This window comes from Populus trichocarpa, chromosome 4 (assembly GCF_000002775.5).
Source record: "Populus trichocarpa isolate Nisqually-1 chromosome 4, P.trichocarpa_v4.1, whole genome shotgun sequence".
Classification (NCBI taxonomy): domain Eukaryota; kingdom Viridiplantae; phylum Streptophyta; class Magnoliopsida; order Malpighiales; family Salicaceae; genus Populus; species Populus trichocarpa.
In genome coordinates this window covers 14,360,800-14,385,602 of record NC_037288.2, presented here as the reverse complement: position 1 = coordinate 14,385,602, position 24,803 = coordinate 14,360,800, and the positions used below count along the sequence as shown (strand labels likewise).

Below are 24,803 nucleotides of genomic sequence, written 5' to 3'. Positions count from 1 at the left end.
TTAACATTAGCATATCAAAATAATCTAAAAACATAAAAAATAACTTAAAATAAATTTTTTTAAAAAAAACATGATTATGCCACTTGTCGTGTTGTGTTCTTGAAAATATGGTGTGGTTGGATGATAGTTTTTTAATGTAAATAAAAGGCCACTATCAAAAATAAGTTTTATATGTTTTTCATTAATTTGTTTAAGTTAGTAATATATATATATATATATATATATATATATATATATATATATATATATGCTCAACTACACCGTACTCTCAACACACCCGTAGTGAGAATTTGCATTAAGACACAGATGTACTTCAAGTTGTCTCCATTTGTGCCAACATCAACTGATCTGGTCACAACCAGAAAAAAAAAAAAAATCATTTTCAATCTCTTCATTAATTCCATTTAATAGGTAACTTCTTAAATAAAGTGTCATTACCACACTCGTCAATTTTGATTGCGAGTTATAAATAGAAAATTATGGAAATTAAGTAGACAATTACAGAAAAATAAGTACATTTTTAAATAAGTAATATACAAAATGTCAGCGTTCAATTACTGAAACTATAGTTATAACAACGCCTAGTACTATGATTCTCGTAATTGTTACTTCTAGTCTTGCAATGACATAAAAATCGTAACATCAAGCTACCATAACCACGTCATGGTAGGATAGATGTCTCCTCCAAAGAAAGAGGTAAAAACAAGGAAAGGGTGAGATCTTGCAGATAGAACAGAATGCCCTTTGTTTCTTCTGATAGGAAAAACGGCATGAAATTATATGCCACTAAAGGGGGGGATTTCCAAAGAGCAACAGTTGCATCAGCACTGGTACAGCTCAGGAACCCCCAACATAAATTAGCATGCAACTATAAATTTCCCGTCTCAGAAGTACCATAAAGTTTTCCTAGAAAGAAAGCTCCTGCGTAACAAAACCTGTCCTTTTCAAGTACAAGCCGGATATTTTGCCTTCAATTCTCCCTCACTAGGTAGGTATCATAGGTAAACTATTGGATTGATTTTAAGTTTTAAAGAACGACAGGAAACATGTCTACTTTTGGGATTTCAGGAGAAATCTAAAGGACACGAGCGAGAGAGAGAGAGAGAGAGAGAGACAGATGATCAAAAAGTGCACTTTTAACACTTTCTCATTCAGCTATTGAGCTATCAACCTCTTTCCGGTGCACTTACAAGATGGTCCCTTTTATGTACAGAAGCTATAGTGAAAAGGCACCAAGTGCCTTGTGTTGTGTTCCACAAGAAAAGAAAGGGAAAAAAAAAAAAAAAAGAGCATACAAGGTAAAAACGAAATAAAAGATCTAATGCTAATCTGCTACTCAAAATGGGTGGCAGGCAATGACAACACGTAGTGAAGGATGGTGTACAGCAGGCTCACTTCTCCACGATTACTGGACCTCCATATAGTTCTCCTACAAAAGTCAAGTCCTCAGGTGTCTCCCTCTCTTGAAGCCAGGCATGGCCTTCCTTCTCCTCTTCAGGAATTGATACTCCATTCACTGCTTTGTCAGACAAAAAAATTATCCAACAATCGTCAATTGAAATTTCAGACAGCTAAATAATCAAGATTACACCGAGGCAAAACATTACTTTGTTTTCTGTAAACATTTTGAATTACATAGAACTTTGTGAAGATGCACCATGGTACCTGAGAAATTGGCAAATGGGAAGTCGAGGTAGTATTGGCAATGCCGACCATCAGGAGCAGAGTATGGAGGGCCTAGCACATCTAGGACTGCACAAGCTGTCACTGCTGTAAAGCAATGCATGTTGCCTCCATCAGTAGGGTAAAGGATAGAGGTGTTGCAAGGAGCGGTTAATTTAGAGTTGACCTTGACCTTGGCCAGACGAACCTCAGTCTGCTTTGCTTCATTAACCAAAACCGAGATGTCAGGGGCTATTTTCATTTCCAATTATAGAAGAGAGAAGAATGAAAAACGCCAAAAGTCGTGCATTCTGCTAGGGTTGTCCATGATGCAAACAACTGAGGCTCATGGTATAGTGGGAGAGAGTCAAGACATCACCATCATCCAGACAGGTTATGAAAACGACCATGTGAACTTTCTATCCAGCGAACTGGAGCATTACTCGAATGAGAACTGTAATTTTTTCATTGTTCAAAACTTTTAGGTTTTCACAACTAGATGACCAATTTCAAATATTTAGAAGGTTTTTTTTACATCCTCCACTAGATCAGTTTACAACGTTAGATTTACAATTTTCTTTTCTAATTTTCTCATGGGATTTGCTATTTTTATCAAGTTTACAGTTCCCAGCCTGTAAAAAAGGTACACTGATGCTTGAGCTCGCCTATTGCTAACAATAAGAATTTCTTTTCAACTTTCATATTTACTCAGCATACTCAGGGGATTTCTTGGTTGGAAATGTCTGTCTCCTCTATTGGCACGTAATATAACTCATCGCCAGAAAGACACATGCTGGATTTAGCAAGGCCATTTTAGTTCAACGCTTACTCTAGTAGAGCATTTCTATTTCTTCATTTTTTTATTACAAACTTTGGCAGCATAAATTCAGTACAAGACATAAAACAAGTAACACTTACTGGCAGGGACATCGGCTACCCAGTCATATGATTTTATGTGCATAGTCCCAAAGAGAAGTTTGCTAAATACAGTCATTCCAGGATGATTATGAAGTGGAATGACGCCTGATGGTGGCAAGCAGAAGATTCCCATCTATCATAATTGAAAATCAGAGCAAACAAGTCAAAATATAATTCCTCGAATATAATGTGAAAGCACCTCAAAGAAGGCTACCTACAGAGAATTTGTCACATTCATGGAGATGCAGGTATCTTATCACCGGAGTTCTCCCAGCCACAGAAGCTTGAAAATGTGGCATTTCAGGAAAGAGACCAACATCAGCAGGCTTGAAGTTATCTGCATAACAGGAACTCGTGATTAAAAAATCAAGGACAGATTTATAAAAAAAAAAACATAAAATTAGTCCGTGTTACTTTTGCACGAGCAGGGACAAGGATGCGGAACTTCTTGAGTTCTATACTTGTATGTTTCATTCCAAGTACTGTCCTAATTTTATTGAAAAGCCCCAAAAATACAATTTCAAATGAAATCATGTCCATGAAGGGAACAAAACTAGAAATAGCAAACTAAAAGAAATTAAAAAGCCAAATCCAATTAAAGGACCAGGGTAAACAAGATAAACCAAGACAGGATACAATGCACTAGAGAATATAAATTCAAGTCAAGCTCAACAACATCACAGCAATGAGAAGTGAGACAAACCAGGCATTCTTTCAGCCTAATGGCCTAAAGATTTTGTAGTTTAAAATATGATAAAAAAAAATTAATTAATTAAATTCTAACTCTGTATGGAGCAACAATGTTAATATTTATACATTTCCTTACCTGATGAACAACCAATTGCTAACTAAAATTCCATTTCAATTGTAGTATTAGTAACTTTCCTAACCAGAATTATCAAAACTAAACTCTAAAACCCCTCAATGCAACCCAATTTTCCAACTCTAAAATATCAAATTTAAGGCACTGTACATAAAGAAACATACCCAAAACTGCCTTTAGCTTTTGGATATTATCAGAAGAAGGAATAATTCCAGTGCTACAAGAGTCAAACACTTCATTGCAGGTGTTAAACAGCTTCTGAACCGGCGATACAGCCACCATCTTCTTATGGTGCCGCCGCCGGCCTCTCTTTCCCTTGCTATTCGTATTGGTTTTCGGATTCAAATTCGAGTTCGGAATCGGAATCTTATCCTTGGCCAATTCACCAACTTGTTTTACTTTCTTATTAGCCACACTTGTCTCAATCCCCATTCAGCCCCACAAATTGCTCTCAAAACAACAAAAATTCCTCAAAATAAGAGATGGGTATCGCTTAAAACTCTTAAAAATACAAAATTAAGATATGGGTATGCAAGATATTTTTTTAAGGAAAAAAAAAAGACTCTGCGTTTATATGAACATGTAGTTTTTGTTTTATAAGTATGGTACTGTTTACTTGTTTGATGGTATGTGTATATGCGTGTTTAGGACACAAGAATAGAGAGGTAAAAATAAAGGAGAAGATGATGAAGTGAAAATTTGCATCTCTGGTGATGTGGTGATAGGGTGGGATGGAATGGGGGGGGAAGAAGGATGAAGATGGGTATAAAAGGGGAGTTAGACAAGGTGGTTTTTCCATGAGAGAAAATCAAAACCATGTGCCATTGTTTCTATTTCCTATGGGCTGTTCCTAATACCAGTTGGGTTTTTTTTTTTTCCATTCTTTTTATCATCTTCACATTCTTCTTTCCCACTTTTTAAATTTTTTAGAATAAATATTCAGGCTCTTAAATATAATAGATAGATACTAGATTTGTTGTCCGTGATCTACCACGGGCCAAGATTTTATTATTATTATTATTTTTTGCTGTAAACAAATGATAGTTAAAAAAAAATCTAAGTATTGAGTTATTAGTTTAAATAACAATTTAAATAATATAAAAAAATAAAAAGAATTATATTTGACCTATCTAAATTATCAAACAACTCAATGCTAACCTAATAAAAGAAAAACTATAAAAAAAACATCAACTTAAAAAAAAAGAGAAAAAACTAAGAAAACTCAAACAAATCTTTTAAACTTGATCTAATTTTAAAAACTTGCAACTCATTGAATTATGGATCAAAGTTTAATTAAGAACTTATTTGTCAATTAATTTAATTTTAAAAGATGAAATTATTGAAACATATTAATAAAAAAAACTTGCAAAAGCAAAAAAAAAAAGAATGAGTATAAAATTTGAGAGAAAAACAGCTAAGGAGGATGAAATTTGAAAAAAAAAAACTAAATTAATCCCAAACAAAACAAATAGTAATTAAAAAAATGAGTACCTAATTTGAAAGATTAAAAAATCATAGAAGATGAAATTAAAAAACAAATTATAGAGGGCTAACCGAATAGAATCAAACCTGAAAAATAAGAAAACAAAAAAAATTAAAAGAAAAGGAAAAGAAAAGGAAAAAAAAACCAAGCAAACTCATGTGAACCTCCTAAACTTAGTTTAATTTCTAAAACCTGCAACTTGTGAAATCCTGAACTTGGGTTCAATAAAAAAACTTAACTCTCAACAAATTTAATTTTGAAATATGAAATTTTATTAAAAAAATATTAATAAAAAAACTTGCAAGAGAAAAAAAAAGAACAGGAATAAAACTTGACAGAAAAAACCCGTGGAGGATGAAATTTGAAAAAAATAATTAAAAATGACCCTAAAAAGATAAATTGCAACTAAAAGAATAAGGACCAAATTTAAAAGATTAAAAAATTATAAAGGGTGAAATTAAAAAATATTTGTAATTTGATAAACTATTTATAGATTACAAAATGATAAAGGATGAAATAGAAAGAAATTGTTAAGAGTTAACACAATAGAATCTAAAGGGAAAAAAAAGAACAAAAAAAAAGAGAGAGAAAAATAAGAAAACATCAATTTAGACAAAGGAAAAAAAACCAAACAAACTCAGTGAACCTTAAAAACCTAGTCTAATCTCTAAAAGTCGCAACCCATGAAATGTTTTACCCGAATTCAATCAAGAAACCTTATTCACAACCGATTCAATAAAAAAACAGTGAGGATAAAATTTAATAGAAAAAACCCAAGGAGAATGCATTTTAAAATATAAAAAATGATGCCAAATAAAATAAACTATAATTAAAAAAAATGGAGACCAAAATTTAAAGATACAAAAAAATCATAGGGGGGAATTAAAAAATATTTGTAAAAACCAAGTAAACCTGGACAAATATCATTAACCTGATCAAATTTTAAAAACTCTCAACTCATGAAATCCTAGATTAAGTCCAATCAAGAAGTTTATTATGAGCCAATTTAAAAATATAAATCTTAAAAACTTGTTAAAGTAAAAGAGTTAGCAATCTTTATAAGGATTAAATTTGATAGAAAAAAAAAACAAAAAAGGGTGAAATCGTGAAATAAAATCATTTATGATTTAAAATAAAAATTCATCAAGGCTAAAAAATCAACAATAAAAAAAAACATGAATTGAATTTGATAGGAAAAAAAAAAAGCAAAACATGGTGAAATTAAAAAAAAATCAATTGAAAAAACAATTCCAAACAAAAAAAACAGTAATCAAAAGAATAGGTGTAACATCCCCATATCCGGGATAAAACAACAATCTCACGTCAATCGAAAAACAAAGTAATTAATTTTTTTTTCTATATATATTCATGGTGTTCGTATTAAAGTCTACCAAAATTTCGACGGAGTCTCTCATATACCGGAGATCCCAAATTATTGACATTCAACCTGTTTACACTTCTAATAACCTGTATCTCCTAACTCAATCCCGACCCAATCATTTGGGGTCTCAATCCCACAAACATCATCATACATATCAACCACAATATTTATGATATATTTTATATAACAAATATCATTATGGATGGATAAAAATATAAATACGCATACATAGAACATAGTTATATGAACTAAAAAGTTAAGTTCATCTAAACAAGTTTAACATTAATTATACAAGTTAAGTTATACAAACATTTCTACATTTACAAAATGCAAGGGTATACTCCTTAGAACCTAGATTACAAAAAGTGAACATAAGCTAGGATCTACTCCTGTCGTGCATGTGATGGTCCTGAAACAAAATACATATTATTGAAACATGAATATCACAATAAATATAACAACACAAATATCTAACAATTTAAAAGGGGCAACATGCATTCATATTTTGTTCACTTCTCCCTTCTGGTTTTCATTAGAAACTATTTCTCGTTCAACTACTAAAAACCGTTTCCTCTCCCATTATCAACCTCCATTCCAGATTCTTATAAGATCAATCATGATTATTTTCGCTTAACATATTACTGATACCAATTTCACTGGTATCATCATCTCCCCGTAGGAGTCGATGTAAGGTGATCCCCCTTACCCGGGATCCTAACATACACTAAATGTATGCTAGTCCAATACATGATGATCCCCTTACCCGGGATCCTAACAAACACTAAATGTATGTTAGTTCACGCCCCAAATCACTCTTCTCATTTTTCTTTGTCAGCGATAATTTCATCACTTGGCAATTCACACAACAACCTTTCACCTTGCATACACATACATTCATAATATTATCTAAAATATTGACATCATTACGCAAACTTTCCTCCTTTCACCGAATGTCCAACATTCGGTAATTCACATTTCACATCAGTAACATATTAAATCATGGAATTTAACTAGAAAGTATATGTGCGGATCACCTATCTGCAATAGAAGCTCTACTCGTGCTCCCCTGCTGCTGCTACACTGCACCTATGGTCCCTCCTGTAAATCACAGGCTTATCTCATAAATTTTCCTTATTCAATGATATATTTTATAATAACCATATCAACAATCAATAAGTCTTTCTTTCAATCATTTCTTTATATTTTACATTTTTCTCATTACCCTCATTAATATTGTCGTTCTTTGTCCAACCATATTTATCATTCCCTTCTTTATATTTGAACAGTTACTGTTTAAATCTCGAATTGTTACTGTCCAACTATTACTATCTAGACCTTCGACTGTTACTGTTTAGACATTGGACTATTGTTGTCTTAAACAATTACTGTCTTGAACTGTTACTATCTACACATTGAAATGTTACTGTCTAGACATTGAACTGTTACTGTCCAACTGTTATTGTCTTGACATTGAACTGTTACTGTCTAGACATTGGATTGTTACTGTCTTGACATTAGACTGTTACTGTCCGACCTCTCCTTAGATTTTTAACTATATCCAGAGTTCTCGAACTCTCTTTCAAGCAAGATTGGTCTCATTGGAAAGCTAAGACATAAGACTACAAGTTCTCTAAAGGAAGAAGAACCCAGTTTTGCCCCCAAGACAGTCAAAATTCCTCATTAACGAATCAGACCTACTGCCCTATAGGGTCTGTCATGACCCAGTCTCAGTTGGTTACCCATAACTGGAGTTCTATAACTCCAAATTGAGCAATACCAATTTTCTTAGTTAGTCAACATCCAAAACTATAATTTCTATGAAGGAACCTGATCCTAATTACTTCATCCTCCTACCCGAAATCTCTCTAAAAATCAAGAGACGAAACTGTCCAGATTCGTCAACCTTTCCATTTACACATAACACATGAAGTTATTTAATTTTATCAACTAATACTTCTTCCCCAATTCAAGTCTAAGAACCCTAATCTATAATTCAACATCCAGGCATCAATTCATAATTGAATTTGAAACAACTCATAAGATAATGTTTAGAACACCTTACCCGGTAAGAATCAAGGTTTCGATCTTCAACCAGTCGAAGATTTTCAACTCCCTCCTTTTCTTTCTAATGACAGTCGACCCTTCCTTTTCTCTTCTTGTTCAAATTTTCTTATTAATCATTTGCCCACAAGTGTTTATTCTACCTATAAACCCTTAATCTTGGATGAGTTCTTGAATTTTCAGTGTTTCTCTCTTGATTTTCAAAAATGGATACAAAAACTCCCTCTTTTCTTTTCTTATGGTTGCTGCAGATTTTTGGTGAGAAAATTAGTATTTATGCTCTATAATTTTTTTTATTTGCATTTAGGCCCTATTTTCTTTAAGTGTATTATTTTTTCCCCCACATCTTTTTTTTCTTCTTCTTATAATTAAGTTATACCTCTTATAATTAATATGTAGATGCTTGTTGACACGACCAAAAGATTGATGTCTTCTCCCAAGTGCAGGAGTGTCGAAGTAATAAATAACCCGGTAAGACCGGGGTCGAACCACAGGGAGGTTAATTGTATAAATTATAAACAACAATAATACAACAACAATAGTAACAATAACAACAATAACAATAATAACAATAATAATAATAATAATAATAATAATAATAATAATAATAATAATAGTAGTAATAGTAATAGTAGTAGTAGTAGTAATAATAATAATACCAATAATACTATTAATAATGATAATAATAAAGATGATGAAGAAGAAGAAGTTGATGAGAACTTTGAGATGGAAGATTAACGTAAGGATTAAACAATGATAACAACAAATGTCAAGGTTAGAGGATCCACTAATGGTATTTCAAACAAGTATAGTATAAACTCTTTTTATTCAATTGGACACCACACACAAAGGAGGTTCATCAGATTATAAATTGTTAACATGATTACATTAGTTATCTTATTCGAATAATGCTAATACTTGTAAATGTTGTCAGGCATTCATGATTATAACTTATGTTAACAACAAATCAAGTTCCTTTCATAGCTCAGGTGTCGGTTATACCATATAGTATGGGCTATGAAAGTTCCAAGTATTTGTTGTGCCAAGTATTTGTTGTACCAAGTGTTATACAACATAAATCTAGATTAACCATTTAACAAGCAAAGTATTAAAAGTGAACAAGATAACAAATATAAAGCATGTTAGTATCAAACATTAAGGTCCATGTTGAGTTCATATTATACTTATTCTTACACCATTAGTGTAACCTTTTCACCTTGACATGATAAACTTAGCTAAACATAATGAAAGAAAGAAACATAAATAAACAAGGAAAGGAAATGAAAAGCATAAGTAAGAAATTAATATAAGCAAAACTTAAGCATTACAAAATATAAAGAGAGAGCAAGAGCATGATCTTGATCTGAATACCAAGATGCCTAAATACATGGCAAATGCCTCCTTTTATAGGCCAAAATTCGGAACTATTGATTTGTTGACTAATTGATGAGTGGGTGGCCACATCTTGACTTGGTGACAATTCTTATCTTCTTGTCTGCCAAAAACATCATTGATGATGTCATAATTTAAACAGACTTCAATCATGAAAGTTCTAGGAAATTGTCTCATCTTTCCAGGGTAAAAATTTGAGATCATTTGAACTTCTAGAACTCGAGATATGGGCTGAACACTGAACAGTGTCTGGGCTGCAGGACAGATTCGGACTTCTTTGTTATTGCTATAATTTGGACTTGAAAACGGCCTTGTTAAATCTTGGACTCCTCATGAAAGTTGTAGGCCTATGTCTTAGCTTTCCATCCATATAAGACAGACCTAAATCCGAGATCTACAACTCCAGATATGACCCGATTACCAAACAGTGTTCCAGTTTGGACTACACCAACATCTCTTTTCTAAGTTTGGCCATCTTTCTGTCCTTTCAATTTCAGTACTTCAACTCATCAATCAATTCTTTCATTTATGTGATAGGCCTGCATTTAAGATGAACATTTACCATAAATTAAAGGTATCTTATATTATTAGATATGTTAGTATAAAACATGCTTTAGTTAAGGAGTTATTGATACTTCAAGTGCAAAATGATGATATAGAACCTTGATAAAAATGCACTTTTAAGTACTAATCACTTGTCAGATGACATGTACACTGAACTGACTCACATGAGAATTTTATATGGAGAGATCACTTGTGTCTATGGAAAAACTCATATGATAATTGTGTAATTGATCTTTAGACTTGATATCACTAAGTCATCTTATATAAGGAATGTTATGTTCCGATCCTGCTACATGTTATCCTAATCAATGGTAACAAACAAGTATATATTGGGTATAACATGAATTATATGAAGGTATTTGAGTAAATAATAGTGGATTCACCACACTAAATGAATTACGAAAAATGTTTCATCTGTTTTCAAATAATATTGATTGTAAATCCTTGAGTAAAGTAGAATGAGATTTGAAAAACATTTCAAGTTCTATTCAAATAATCAATGACTATAATGTTGAGAATAAATATGAGTTGATATAGTAGACACACTTCATGCTATAATATTTAAATCAGAACATTGTTGATGAATGAATAATAATTACATTAAGAAACTAATCACTAAAAGGTTAAGTTAAATCATTAATAACTTTTTTAATATTTAAAAGATTATGATACGTTACTAGATATTATATTTAATTTTCAAATATAAATTAATCAATTATTAAATTAATAATAAAGTAGATTGTGGCGGAGAAAATTTAAAGTTAAAGGTAAGAATTACAAGAATAGATTATGTTCTTATATTAACTTACTGGATATTAATGCCTTGGTTCTTGTCAAAAAAAAAAATCCTACGCTTTAAAATCTCGATAACATTCAATTCAAACTTAGATGACAGTAAGTGTGTGTTTGGTATTGCAGTAGCTATTGTGGTTGTGGTTTGAAAAAAGTTGTTTTATAAAAAGTACTTTTAATTGAGGTTGGTTTGAAAAAATAGGTGTTTGGTTAAAACTGTGGTTGAAATTGAGGTTGAAAAAAAGTAGTTTAATGCGTTTGGTTAATAATGCTTTTGAAATTGAGGTTATAAAATAATTTTAAAAAATATATATTAATATTGATAGTTTTTAATTTAAATATTGTAGATTTAACTTTTGTTATTACATCATGAAATAAATAATACTTTATATAAATAAGTTTTTAATTTAAATATTGTAGATTTAACTTTTGTTATTACATCATGAAATAAATAATACTTTATATAAAATATTTTTTATTGTTCTATTAAAATATCTACAATTCCATCACGTATGAAATACATCCAACAAGGACTACAGTTTTTTTGGTTTTTTAAGCGCGCAATAACATCAGGTAAAATATAATCAAGAACGAAATTGAGATTGCGATCAAATTCTGCAAATGCTAATGTTCATGCTAATTAATTAGCATGCAGTGCGTAAATATGTTGCCTATTATTTACTGTTGAAACAAAAGCAGTCGGATGCTGCTTCGCGATTACTGAGTTTGCAACGCAGTAAAAGGTGGGACCCATGAGCAGTTAACAACGTTTTTTTCTGTAACCAAACATATGTTTGCTGCGTTTTATTTCAACCGCAGCCGCAGCCGCGTAGACAAACGGAGCCTAAGTCACCCTTGTTGCTTGACATCACTGTGATCCACATCCATAAAGCCAAAACCAACAATGACTTGTTCAAGATTAGTTTAGAATGTGTTTGTTTTTTAAGTAGTCTTTGTAGATGTGATTTGAAAAAAAAAAAATTAAAAGCACGGTTAGTTGTGCTTAGTTAAATTTAGATATGTGTTTGGTAAAAATTATTGTTGAAATTTATGTATAGCAAAAAATAATATAAAATGTTTGGTCTATAAGAATTTTTATAAAACTTAATTAAAAAAAATATATAAAAACTATTTTACAGAAACTGCGTTACAAACTAATTAAAATCGTAGCAGACATTTTTATCTTCCTATTTAATTTGCTTCTTTGGATTGCCCAAGTACTTTTTGCCTCCTAGTTGATGACATCATCTCTTTAAATTTCTCAGAAGAAAAGAAAGTTGTGATTTTTATGAAGGGTCTAGTGACTTTTATTATTGTCATTGTTGAAAGAAATGTCTAACATTAATTTGTCTGCTGGTACGTACCACCATATAAACTTCCACAACAGTACTAGACAATTCTAGCCATTAATTCACACATGGAAAATGGGGTACTTAGCCCTAATTTTCCATTGATATCACTTCCTGTTTTTCTCCAATTTATACGTACCTCGACAAAGTCAATGTAGTGATGAAGTTGATTGTGGGAGACTGACATGCAATTTACTGGACAGATCATAGCGAAACGACTCTTAGAGTAGTAGACCCGCGAGCAGCATTATATGGTCATTGGTGGCCATAAATGCTACGCGCAAGGATCGAAGACTAGACTTCTTAACCTCCTCTAGATATATAGCAAACTCAAGACTCTCTTCTTTTCCATCTAAACCAATCCACAGTCAGCAACACTTCTCTTTTGAAAAATGGTAGCTAGCTGGTTAGATCGCTCCTTTTCACTCATTGTAGCAGCCATGAAAACTATATATTTACGAGGACCGATACACTCGTGCATTGTCGAATATTGTTGCTCTACCATTATTTTATTTTCACTTTTTTCTCACAAAAGAACATCGAATTCCCTTTTTGATCAATTTAATGCTACGCACTGATCATCAATACCGGTTCTTGCCTTCAAAATTTACAAATGACAGAAGATGATCCTTTGGGGGGATTTATATATTTTCAACCAACCTAGCTATATCATATATACAAGATATATGAGGATTTTAATACTGGAATTGCATATCAGCTGGAAAATGCTACCATACATTGGTCTTGGATGTTGGAAACACTAAAATTTCTTTCGCACCAAAACAACAAAAACCCACGTCACAAATTCACTTACTCAAGACTGTCTTGATTCTTGCACCTTCGGAAAAAAATAACAAAGCCTAATAATTAGAAACAACCTATATCCCAACATCATTGAAATCAAATATTATAGGCTTTCATTTTAGTTAAACTATATTAGGTTTACATTTTGTTTTTTTTTAAAAAAAAAAAAAATGAATGATTTTTTTGAAGAGAGAAAACGGGACAAGAGAGAGTGTAAGTGTGGTATGTTGTTTTTCATATATTATATATGAAAGCAATTTTATTTTTTAATTCTTAACAATATTAAAAAATTTCATGAGACTTGTCTTTTTTTTATGTTTAAAAAACCTTAAATCCTCAGCGATATAAACTAGTTTTAATTATAGAGAAAAATAAATTTATCCTCGTTTTTTCGCTGCTAGCCATTGTTGGTTTATTGCTTTCCATGTTTTTACGAAATATTCAAAAAATGCCCCGATTTAGCACCTTTTTCAAAGACAACAAAAAGGAACAAAAAAAAAAAAGAAGAAAAAAGCATAAGAAGTTAATGGCTACCCGGCCCAAAAATACACTTCTCTCATATAGTATCGTTTGCTTCAAGTAAGCATTTGTTGTACATACAATAAAAAAAATATGATGACATTTTTAATTCAATGAAGAAAATTAAATAGCAAATTGACATGTTGAACATGCTATAACATAATTTAAATGTTGTAGCAACATTCTAGGTATGTGTGTTACACTGCAGCTCGAATAAAAAAAATTGAATATAAGAAAAAATATTTAGACTATAAAGAAATTATTTGGTATTGTTATTAAACTCGATCCCACGGATCAACCTTGAAACCTCTTGACCTAACACCTTATTTAGCCCAGGTTTAAAATTAAATCATGTAGTAGTTGTCCCGATGTGACCCAGCTGACTTGACGAACTCAAAACAACCTAGATGACTAGTAAAATACATGGTCTAGCTTAAAAAAGAAATAATCAAGATGATTTTTTTTTAATATTGAGATGATAATATATTAGATTGATCCAGACTTTGCAGTTTAACCCGCCAAATCCACGATTTGGGTTATGTAATCCACTAGGTTTAAGAACTTTGTTTTTTTATTAACTATTTTTTGCTTAATTATAAGATAAGAAAAATAGACGCTCATAAAATTGAGCACAAATTGAATATTATAACGTTTATTTGAGACTGTGATAACTTCATGAAAAATTAAAATAATTTATGAAAACAAATTCAAAATTAAAAAAATATTGAATGATAAAATTGAAAAAAATAAAAAAAAAGGAAAAAGAAAGTCATTGTTCATATGACCAATGAAGGAGGTGAGTTGGCACCCTAACTCTTTCTAGAATAGTAAGTAACTAGATCATTAACCTACATTGTGCTAAGGGTGATTGATTTTTTTTAACGCAAAAATAATTGTCCAAGTGTTGCTAACGTGTTTTCTAATAAAAAAGATGTAATCATAAACTCAAAATATGATGCATACAGGACAATATATTCTTTTAAATATTGATACGATGACATATTTGATGATATTTTTTTCAAAATATTGAGACATTACATATTGAGATTGTGAAGACATCAAAAGAGGCCGCATGCACTATTAGAGCAACAACCTAGAAAGTAAATCAAACAAAATATCATAAAATGAAGATCTAATGCTTGTATTTAATCAATTAATTTAATTTAATTCAAAAAACTTATTTTGAAAATGATAAATTTAACAAAAAAATGACAAATAAAATGATACGAGATAACCTAGGTCATTTTTTAAATCAGTGAGAAGTTCTATAGAAAGCAAATAAAAAAAATAATGAAGTTCAATCTTTAATTAAATAAATGTTAAAGGGTAAAATTGAAAAAAATATGAGCTTAAGAAAAACAAGCAAACTCATCTAAACCTGAGTTAATCTTTCAAACTTGCAATCTGTAAGATCCTAAACTCAGACTCAATCAACAAGCTCAATTCCCTACCAAATTAATCTTGAATGATGAAATAAAAAAAATATCAATTTTAAAAATTTATCAAAGAAAAAAAAATATCAATCAAAATAATGAGGATAAAATCTGATAAAAAGATTGAAGGAGAATAAAATATAAAGGAAATTCAATTTTAAAAATTATCTAAAAAAATAGTAATCGAAAGAATGAGAAACAAATTTAATAGATGAAAAAATTAAAGGGGGATAAAATTGAAAAAAAAAATCCAATTTAATAAATTATTTAAAATAAAAAACAATAATCAAAATAACATGAACCAAAATTGAAGGAAAAACAAATTAAAGGGTCGCTTTGAAAATTTGAAGTGTTAGACATCGAAATTGAGGTGGAGAGAGAAATGAAGGAAAAAAAATGATTGACATCAAACCAAAGGTTAGAAATCAAATTTAAAAATTTATCTAGGGATTGAAGGCTGCTGAGATGATTCGAACGCTGCTCTAAATGCCACTGTTTATCCACAAAACACCCCCTCACGCGTTGCCTAATTAACATGGACAAATCCCACATGTTGGCACATGTAATGCATGCTCTAGCCACCAAGGAGCCATATGTTGTGGAAATTGTGGCTGAGAGGATTTTAGAAAGAATTCTCACTATCTCGGTGAGTTGTTAGAGATCTAAAGACATTGATGGAGCATTTGATATAGTACAGTCTATAACCTCCTATGTCTTGAAGTTTTTGGATTCTCTATTATGGAAAGAACTAGATAGTAAGAAAAAGTGAAGTGAACTGACTTTTGTTCAAATTCTTAAAGATGACACCACCGATGAATTCTAGAGAAAACTTTAAGAGATACTGGGCCTTTTACATGGCTAATTGATAGGCTTTGGAATTGTTGAAGAAGAGTCCAACTAGTGATTTACAATCGCTTGCAAAATAGTCTTCTATGTGGTACAATAAACCATTTGATGCTTAAGTCAATAAGGATATAGGAGAGATGTTGTCATGAAGGATTTGTATTGTGTATTTGAGTGTTTATGGTTGTTTGCAAGAAATAGCAAAGAAGATTAAGGTTGGAACATCATAGTATAAAAAAATATGCATACTTACCTTGTGGTTCATAGACGTATATTTATATATATGAACTACGTCCACTTGCTGGTGAAAAAGGTAAAAAAAACAGGTGGGAGGCTATAAGTTATAGGCAAAATAACAATCATTTAGATTTATAAACCCTAATGAATGGTAGATATGTGTTCAAAATAAAATGCATTTTCGTGTCGATGGTTATTGAGCCTAAACAAGTCTAACTTTAAAGCTATCATTTAAGGGTCTAGTTGTGATAAAATTATGTAGGTACACAATATGTATGGTTGGTTCTTTGACCTACTAGAATCAAGCTTCTTTGTATTTTACATGCTTGATAACAAGTTTAGTGCTCCTAGTATTGAATCCATAATTTCTTGATAATAATTAAGAGGACATTAACGATTGAACTAGAAGGTAATTGGTAAAATTAAAAATATAGATAGATACATTCCTATATGTTTCATTTTGTTTATCACTTTAACCCTTGGTAATTTTCCATGTTATTTCGTTGCTACTTTCTTTTATTGAAACATAGAATAAAGAAACAAAGGAGGTAAGATGAAAGGTTTTGATTTAGAAAAAAGAAGGCACTTTTTGAATAAAACGACTAAATTAGGGTTAATCAATGCCGGTTAGGTTAAAGGACTATTCAAATATTTTTAATTTTTCAGGGACTAATGAATTTAAAAAAAAATAAAAAATAAAAAATAAAGGTTCTTGTAGAATTAACCCAAAGCCACAATATAATTGTGTCGGTGTCCACTCAACCCTTATCTGCTTGCCTCGCCTCTGCTCTCACACTCCTACTCTAAAACCATTTGTTTGATTTCTCTGAAATAGTTTGCTTTTAAGACCTACAGGACTGTGCTCATATCTGACTATCTTTTTTTATTACATTACATAGAAATTAAAAGCAAATGTTGTTAGCATGCAATCGTTGTTGGTCACTACGAAAAAACTGTTGTGGAATAATCATTAACAACATTAATGATGTCCCAAGACACGACAACTACTCTTTGTTTTTGGGTCGCCGGAAGCTCTTGTCCTCCTCCATCTCTTTATCCTCTGATGACGACGTTGTTTCTTCCTACCCCATCTCCATTTCCAGGTTCTCTATCCAATTACGAATTTTTTTTTTTACTGGGTTTATGATTAAATAGCCAAATTTTCGTGTTTTTGTCCCTTTCTCTGTGCCCTTGTTTTAGTTCTAGTTTTGGATGTTCATTTTTTTTTTTACGTTTTTATTATACTGCAATAAAATTATTAATTATAGTGCTCTATTTTTGGTTTGTTGCTTGTTTGATGGTGTTTATAGGAGGAGTGTAACCTCTGGAACCAAAAATTTGCTTCAAGTAATATGCAAATGTAGTCCTACTGCAACAAGGAGGATGTTGCTAGCTAGTTTTTTCTTGTTTCTGGGTTATCATCCTCCTTCAAGGTACTTATCAGGTCGGCATCATCAATTAAGTCTTCTAATTTTAGCACTGATATTATTTAGTTATAATCCGATTCATTTCTGTTCCAAAACAAAAACAAATTATTGTATTTATTTGTTGAAGAAGCTTTTTTTGGTAAAAAGATTAGGGAATTAAATCAGATCAAAACTGTTTGCTTCTTGAAATTTAATTCACGTAGTGACCTTCGAGTTCTTTTTTGATGAAGTTAATTAACCTGACGTTTACTTGTCAATGAAAGTATATGTAGCTTGTGCAGTGTTGATTTTATCTGATAAAATGCGCCTTGGTAGTAGGGAGTAGCCACAAACACAGGGACATGGGCTTCTCTGTAAATCTCAAAAAGATGTATATATACCCCTACTTATCTAGACATCATAAATGGGATTATATTCTATGTAGATTAAATTGCCTGTTCTTTATAGCATGTTGAGAAGAAATGCAATAATCCCTAGCTGATAGGGAAATTGTCATTTGGTGGCTCTAATAGACATGGCACACACTCAATACACGATGCTGGATACATGTTACGTTGAATTTCATCCTTCGTTTCTAGCTGAATTCAAAGTCAATGGCACGCATTTCTTGTTGTTTAAGAAATACAGGATCTGTGTAATTTGGTGCAAGATCATAATTAATCTTCTATTCCATCATACTAGTCATTTGTTACTTCATACTTGGGGGAAAGTGATTGTGGTTCTCAGTGCTTTGCTTCTGACCCTGGAATAAATTGTTGATATCCAGCCCAAGCATTAGGAGATCCATCTGTGACAATTGAACAAGTAACTCCTCCTGTTTTAACTTCGGGTGCACTCTTCCCTGTCGAGGTTCAACTTTAAACTGTATCAGTTTGTTCTTAGTTTTGGCATCAAGTCATTGATTGCTACATTTCACATTCTTATATCTTAATGCTAATATAGGTTACTATCATGTCTTATTGGCAGGAAAGAATTGTCCAACTGTTTGAAAAGAACACTTACTCTGTTGTCAACATTTTTGACGTAACATTGCGCCCACAACTAAATGTAACTGGGATGGTTGAGGTACTTCAGCACCATATTCTCATCTTTTTTCATTCTTTAAAACAAGCAAAATCTGATGTGGCCATGATGTCTTCTGCCTACTAAAACGCGAGCTGGTTTCATCTATCATGCAATATTCCTATAAGCCAATACAAACTTGCATAATTCATGTTATGCCTGATTGCAGATACCTGAAGGGAATGGTTCTGGGGTGGTCTGGGATGAACAGGGACACATTGTGACGAATTATCATGGTAAGACCTATAGCAGGAGATTGAAAATCAAAAGTTTGCAGTGGAAGACACAAATGGAATTTGTGTTCAGAATCTGGTCTATTCAGTGAGACTACATAATAAAGTCTATATGTTCTGATTTTTGTGGAATAACTTTTTGTTTTTCTTGGTGTTTTTTTCCTTATCGATATGCTTTTTCAAGCCTTGTTACTGAACCAAATGCTGCAGTGAGGTTTTTCTTGGGAAACTCAATAGAGTCATCTGCATGTCTTTGTTGTTCTCCATTTTGAGGGCTTTCTTGTTTTAAGTATGAAAAATGAGTTTCATGTAGTATATAATTAGGCCTGCTGAGCAATAATTATTTAGAATTATTTAGATGCATGAATCCTTTAACACTGTTGGAGATCTGTAAAATTTGAATTTAATTGTATCTGTTTTTCCTGTAATGCCTAGTGATAGGAAATGCCCTTTCAAGAAATCCAAGCCCTGGGCAAGTTGTTGCACGAGTTAATATTCTTGCATCAGAAGGGTGAGATTTACAGTGACCTTAGCCTATGCTGGTAAACTGAACTGCAGTCAAGTGAATTATTTTGATAATAATTTATGATTATTACTGCACTAATGTTTTTCATTTTCTATGGTTTTCAAAAGGTTACAAAAGAACTTTGAGGGTAAGTTGGTTGGTGCTGACCGGGCAAAGGACCTTGCTGTCTTGAAGGTACATTTTATAGCCCCATGCCTGTCCTTCTATTTTCTTAAAATTACACTCTTAACTAAGTTTTCCTATGCTGCACGAACTCTGTGCCTTTTTTATGGCAGTTTTAGGTGTCATTTAGTCCAATTGTCTCCTGTACATAATGCATGTACTTGACAAGTTATCTATCCAAGGCATTATAGTTTTGTTTCTATGTTATTGTGCTGCTTAGAGTAGCTGGCTGATGCAGTTTTTATTTTGTAGATATACTTCTTGTATGGTGTTTTGTTTATAATATTTCTGTCAATATCTTTGTGATGCTAGGTAGAAGCATCTGAAGATCTGTTAAAGCCAATTAAGGTGGGGCAATCTTCCTCTCTGAGAGTTGGCCAGCAGTGTCTAGCAATTGGAAATCCATTTGGCTTTGATCACACTCTCACTGTTGGGGTTATTAGTGGACTGAATCGAGACATTTCCAGTCAAACTGGAGTTACAATTGGTGGTGGAATTCAAACAGATGCAGCCATCAATCCTGGGAATAGGTTAGTCTGGGGCTCAATATAATTGCACTAAATATTAACTAAAGCTCATGAACCATGGTACTTCTAAGAAGGTGGAATATCCTTTTGGGAATTCATAACCTCTGTCAATGCAACTTGAACCCACCAATACATCATGAGATATTCTTTGTTGTCATGGTATGCATTTTGTCAGCACATAACAGGAAAATATCTATCTGCCAAATTTTAAGGCACATATTTGACCAATGCATAAATTAGAAATGTTTATAAAATTTAATTTCATGCATTATAGTAATACAAAACTTAAAATATATAGGCTTCCTCGCCCTCATGTTCCAAGTTCTGAAGAATTGTTTTTATTCCATCACCAAGTTCCATGTCCTTCTTGTCCTTGATATCTTAAACTATTTATTAAAAAGATTTTCTATGCATCAGTGATGTATAACCACTTCTGCTCTAGCTGTTGCTTTACATTTGTAAGTTAATGTGACAGCGGAGGTCCACTGTTGGATTCTAAAGGAAATCTAATTGGCATTAATACAGCAATATTTACTCGGACAGGTACCTTCCATTATATCTTTTATTCAATGATTTTTTGTTTTTGGGAATAGCTTTATTCAATGATTAAGTAGCACAATTCTCTTTGCCACAACTCTTCTCAGTCACATAAGTTGAAGAGAAATGGTAAATTCTGAAAATTGATTGCACAATTTTGGTCAGTGCATTTCACTTATGTAGGCATGATTGTATATAAGTTTCTGTTGGAAGACATGACTGAAGTAGTTGTAGAGGTAACTCAAAGAAGGATATGCTTATGATAACCTTGAACTTTCTACTTGGTTTTCATTGCTGGTTTTGTTATGCAGGGACCTCAGCTGGTGTAGGGTTTGCCATCCCATCTTCAACAGTGCTCAAGATTGCACTGCAGTTAATCCAATTTAGTAAAGTAAGTTGTTTACTGGTAGATTCTTCTTTTTCTTTTTTCTTTTTTAGGTTGAAGAGAGATACTTCATTCAATATCAAGAAGAGTTGGAAGTTTGGCTTCTAACACTGAAGCCAACATCTGAGACAAGATTCATCCCACTGATAGCATGATCAATTGGGGCTCTTTAAAGTGCAGCCCCTTTACATGCTCTGAATAAACAAATTGATATTTACAACATTGGAAAACTTTAGCTAATTAAGCAGCATCACGAAGAGCCATATAGATTTCCTTTCTACCCATGGCCTCAAAATTTAGATTATCAATCACACTCTTAGCATTCCCTTCAAATTCCACTTTTCTAAAGACTATTCACAGCATACCCAACAGCCTCTCCAAGTGCCAAGGCTTTGATGTTGGAGGATCTGTAGCTCCCCTTCACGCACCTTACTGTAACCCTGTTACCTGCTGAATCATGAGACAATTCCTATACCTCCCCTGTTCTGCTCTTTGTTAATTGCTCCATCAAAGTTGATCATAACCGCCGCATTCATGGGAGCTTTCCACACTAGTTCTCTGTTGCAGTTCAGATTTTGGTCTCCAACATGCTTTCTCATTTTCCTCGAGTAGAATGTCATCATACTCCTGCTACTATAATTCCTAGTATTTGGCTAGATGACAATACTTGGTCATTAAAGCTCAGGTCATTTTTGGCTTTCCATGACCAACATAGAAGGCAAGGTAGCTCCATCATGTCTTTCTCCATCTTCCTGTCCTTAATGCACTGCTGTAGGCTCCCCCACCATTCTGCAAATGAGGTCCTTGCCAATTCATCCACTCTAGGTTGCAATGGAGAAATAAGCCAAGCCTTCCTTGCTCTTGGCCATTCTAGTTGCTTTTCAAGCATATTTTTCCCTTGGAGCATGTAAGCATGGAGCATAATGATATTTTTTATTTTGTTGTTAGATCTATTCAATGTGATATTGCAGTCTTGTTTGTTCTATGTAAGCATTGTTTGGGAAGGATCCAGATTAACATTTTTCATGCCTCAGCATCTGGATTTTGTTTCAACATCACCTGCTAATGTCCCAAAAATGGCTACTTCTTTATTGTAATCCATATATTATTTCTTAACCTTTTTAGGTTGTTCGAGCTGGTTTGAATGTTGATATTGCTCCTGATCTAATAGCAAATCAACTTAATGTTCGAAATGGAGCTCTTATCTTGCAGGTATTGTTTTGGAATTTGGTGTTCATGCTTCCATTAATTAGTAAATTCTCTTTGCACACATGATCCTTATGTATATTAACATTTTTCTGATAATTTCAGTTTTCCTGATTTACTTTATGCGTTGGTAGGTTCCTGGAAATAGTCTTGCAGCTAAGGCTGGATTGGTACCTACCACAAGAGGTTTTGCTGGAAACATTGTACTTGGGGACGTTATTGTTGGTGTGGACAACAAAACTGTGAGCTATCTCTTGCTGCATGATTATCTCATTTTTTATGGATTACAAATTGGGGACATTGTACAGAGTGTAGCCAAGGGTTCTCATCGCAAACCTTAGCAGCTGGGAAAATGAGAGTTTGTCAACATAAAATGGGTGGCATTTATGAAAGAAATGGAATAAAATACTTTGTGTTGATGGGCAGTTAATGCTTAGGCTTTGGTATGGAAAAGGTTCACTGAACTTTTATGCTTTCTTCAACAGGTTAAAAACAAAGCAGGATTAGACAAAGTGCTGGATGATTATAATGTGGGAGATAGAGTACTGTTGATAATTCAAAGGGGCAGTGAGGATCTTGAGGTGCCTATAATTCTAGAGGAGAAGAGTTAAAGACAGGAACATACATGTATCAATGAGATATGTTTATTGTTACACATTTCCAAATTGTTAGAAAGGGAAAACAATTTGCATGAGTGCGAAATCGATGACAGAAATTGGGGAGGGGTGGGGATTTCGGAATTAGGGAAAGGCCATTTTTTGTTTATAGCCCAAGACCCTCTTTGATGGAGGTCTTTTTGTGTTTGTCATGACTTTGCAACTTAATATAGGTCTTTTTGTGTTTGTCATGACTTTGCAACTTTGCAACTTAATATAGTTTTAAGTTAATTGGTTTGAATTTTGAATTTATTTTTAGATCTACTTATGTAATTTTAAATTTTTATTATAAAGTTATATGAATATTAATATAATTAAATTCATTTTCACATGAATAGAAATAATCAAATAATTAAAACAACTTAATGTATAGTAACTCACTAATTTAGAAAAGAAATACTTACATTTATAAAATGATTTATACTTTGATTAAATCCATAAATTGAAACTCCTGAATAATGAAATATTTTTTTTAGTATTTTTGGTTTATAGAGTTAAAATTGCAAGCTTACCTACTTGACTATTACCTACAGAGTTATTGATTATTGTTCTATCGTCTACAGAGTTATCGTACCTACAGAGTTATCAATTATTGTTCTATTGTCTACAAAGTTATCGTTTATAGACTATTGTCTATTGGTTTAAGGTTTTAAAGGTTTTGAGAACTTGATAAAATTACAATGCAGTGATTTGAGTTAGAGTTATTGATTGTTCATTTCCTCAATCCTCCTTGCAATCTGTCTTATATAGTCAATTATATGATGTCTTTATTAACTATCTGTCAACTGCCAATAACCTCCTATCTTTCAGGGTTCTTTCCATGATCTCACATTCATAAGAGTTGTTGCTATCTTTTAATTAAATGGCTTGTTACACCTGCTTCCTGTATGCACGTTTCTTATTTTATATGTAAGAGTAACCTTTATCTTCTAAGTTTTCTCTTACCATATAATATTTATTTCTTGTATATTTTTATAGTATAACACTTATCCAAAAAAAAAATGTCAATTAGTTAATGTAAACTAATGGGTATTCTTAATTAATAGGTATGTGAGAATCAAATTTTGAATTTTACATCAAATATATCTTAATAGTCTCTGTTACATATGTATGAATGACAGAGTAATGATGGACACTATTTTCAAAATGAATTTGAATTTTTAAATTTTTATTCTGATTGATTTTTTTTAAATACTTTCATTCGCATATTTGTTTGCTCATCGTTTTTACGGATTGCCACTTTTCCAGAATTGTTTCCTATTGTTGTTTTACTTGTTGGGAGAGATCTTCCTCTTTCTACCAAGCTCTTCAAATAGTAAAGGCCTTGTCAGGATTTCACAAATCTCGTTCTCTATTTCTTCAATCCTTACTAATGATAGCAATTCTAATTGTACTCTATTTTCTTGAATAAAATTGTGCTTCTAAATGGTTTGCGCATGTTACAAATGGCTTATTGTCTACATGTGCAATCACAAACTTACTTCCATTCTAAAGCAACAATATTTGACACAGAGTTGAGGGAATACAACCATATGCGTGAATCCAATCATCTTTAAGTAAGATATTATATAGCTTGGAATTGTATCCATAACAAAGAATATTGTTTGAGCAACCAGAACCGAAATGTTTTTTTTTTTTATCGTAGCATAACAATATACAAGTATGATATTAATAAAATTATTGATAATTCAGAATCGAAAATGGGATGAGCTAGTTAAAATAAAATAAAATGGAATAATATTGAATTATTAGAAAAGAAATTTTAGAGAGAGATTTTTTGTATGGTATTTTAAAAATAGACCGAGAAAAGGCATTTGGTTG

At 32.1% G+C, this 24,803-nt stretch overlaps 2 protein-coding genes across 3 annotated transcripts; one reads left to right on the top strand and one right to left on the bottom strand.

Moving 5' to 3' along the window:
* Positions 1 to 1,118: 1,118 nt before the first annotated feature.
* LOC7494583 (plant cysteine oxidase 2) lies at positions 1,119 to 4,244 on the bottom strand. The gene is made up of 5 exons (XM_024598935.2): positions 3,568 to 4,244; positions 2,799 to 2,917; positions 2,581 to 2,713; positions 1,666 to 1,884; positions 1,119 to 1,516 (listed from the first exon to the last, which is right to left on the bottom strand). The coding sequence occupies exons 1-5, from the start codon at positions 3,833 to 3,835 to the stop codon at positions 1,392 to 1,394; spliced, it is 864 nt and encodes a 287-aa protein (XP_024454703.1). The 5' UTR covers positions 3,836 to 4,244; the 3' UTR covers positions 1,119 to 1,391.
* Positions 4,245 to 17,007: 12,763 nt separating this feature from the next.
* Positions 17,008 to 23,223, top strand: LOC7494582 (protease Do-like 8, chloroplastic). Of its 2 annotated transcripts, none has more exons than XM_006384281.3 (13): positions 17,008 to 17,364; positions 17,572 to 17,705; positions 18,455 to 18,537; positions 18,655 to 18,753; positions 18,920 to 18,986; positions 19,419 to 19,494; positions 19,617 to 19,683; positions 19,984 to 20,201; positions 20,674 to 20,741; positions 21,047 to 21,126; positions 22,246 to 22,332; positions 22,461 to 22,568; positions 22,812 to 23,223. In XM_006384281.3, exons 1-13 carry the CDS (start codon positions 17,174 to 17,176, stop codon positions 22,935 to 22,937), a joined length of 1,404 nt encoding a protein of 467 aa, XP_006384343.1. In that variant the 5' UTR covers positions 17,008 to 17,173; the 3' UTR covers positions 22,938 to 23,223. The 2 variants fall into 2 exon arrangements, with proteins under 2 accessions (XP_006384343.1, XP_024454348.1); XM_024598580.2 differs by having other exon boundaries at positions 17,350 to 17,364; positions 17,572 to 17,694.
* Positions 23,224 to 24,803: the final 1,580 nt, after the last annotated feature.

Bases quoted from the DNA above. Each gene is read 5' to 3' on its own strand.
- LOC7494582 (XM_006384281.3), top strand. From the start codon at position 17,174: ATGTTGTTAGCATGCAATCGTTGTTGGTCACTACGAAAAAACTGTTGT. The intron at 18,538-18,654 runs GTTCAACTTTAA...TCTTATTGGCAG, and splicing joins GTGCACTCTTCCCTGTCGAG to GAAAGAATTGTCCAACTGTT. The intron at 18,754-18,919 runs GTACTTCAGCAC...GCCTGATTGCAG, and splicing joins ATGTAACTGGGATGGTTGAG to ATACCTGAAGGGAATGGTTC.
- LOC7494583 (XM_024598935.2), bottom strand. From the start codon at position 3,835: ATGGGGATTGAGACAAGTGTGGCTAATAAGAAAGTAAAACAAGTTGGT. The intron at 2,918-3,567 runs GTATGTTTCTTT...CCTGTTATGCAG, and splicing joins AAAGCTAAAGGCAGTTTTGG to ATAACTTCAAGCCTGCTGAT. The intron at 2,714-2,798 runs GTAGGTAGCCTT...CAATTATGATAG, and splicing joins ATGAATGTGACAAATTCTCT to ATGGGAATCTTCTGCTTGCC.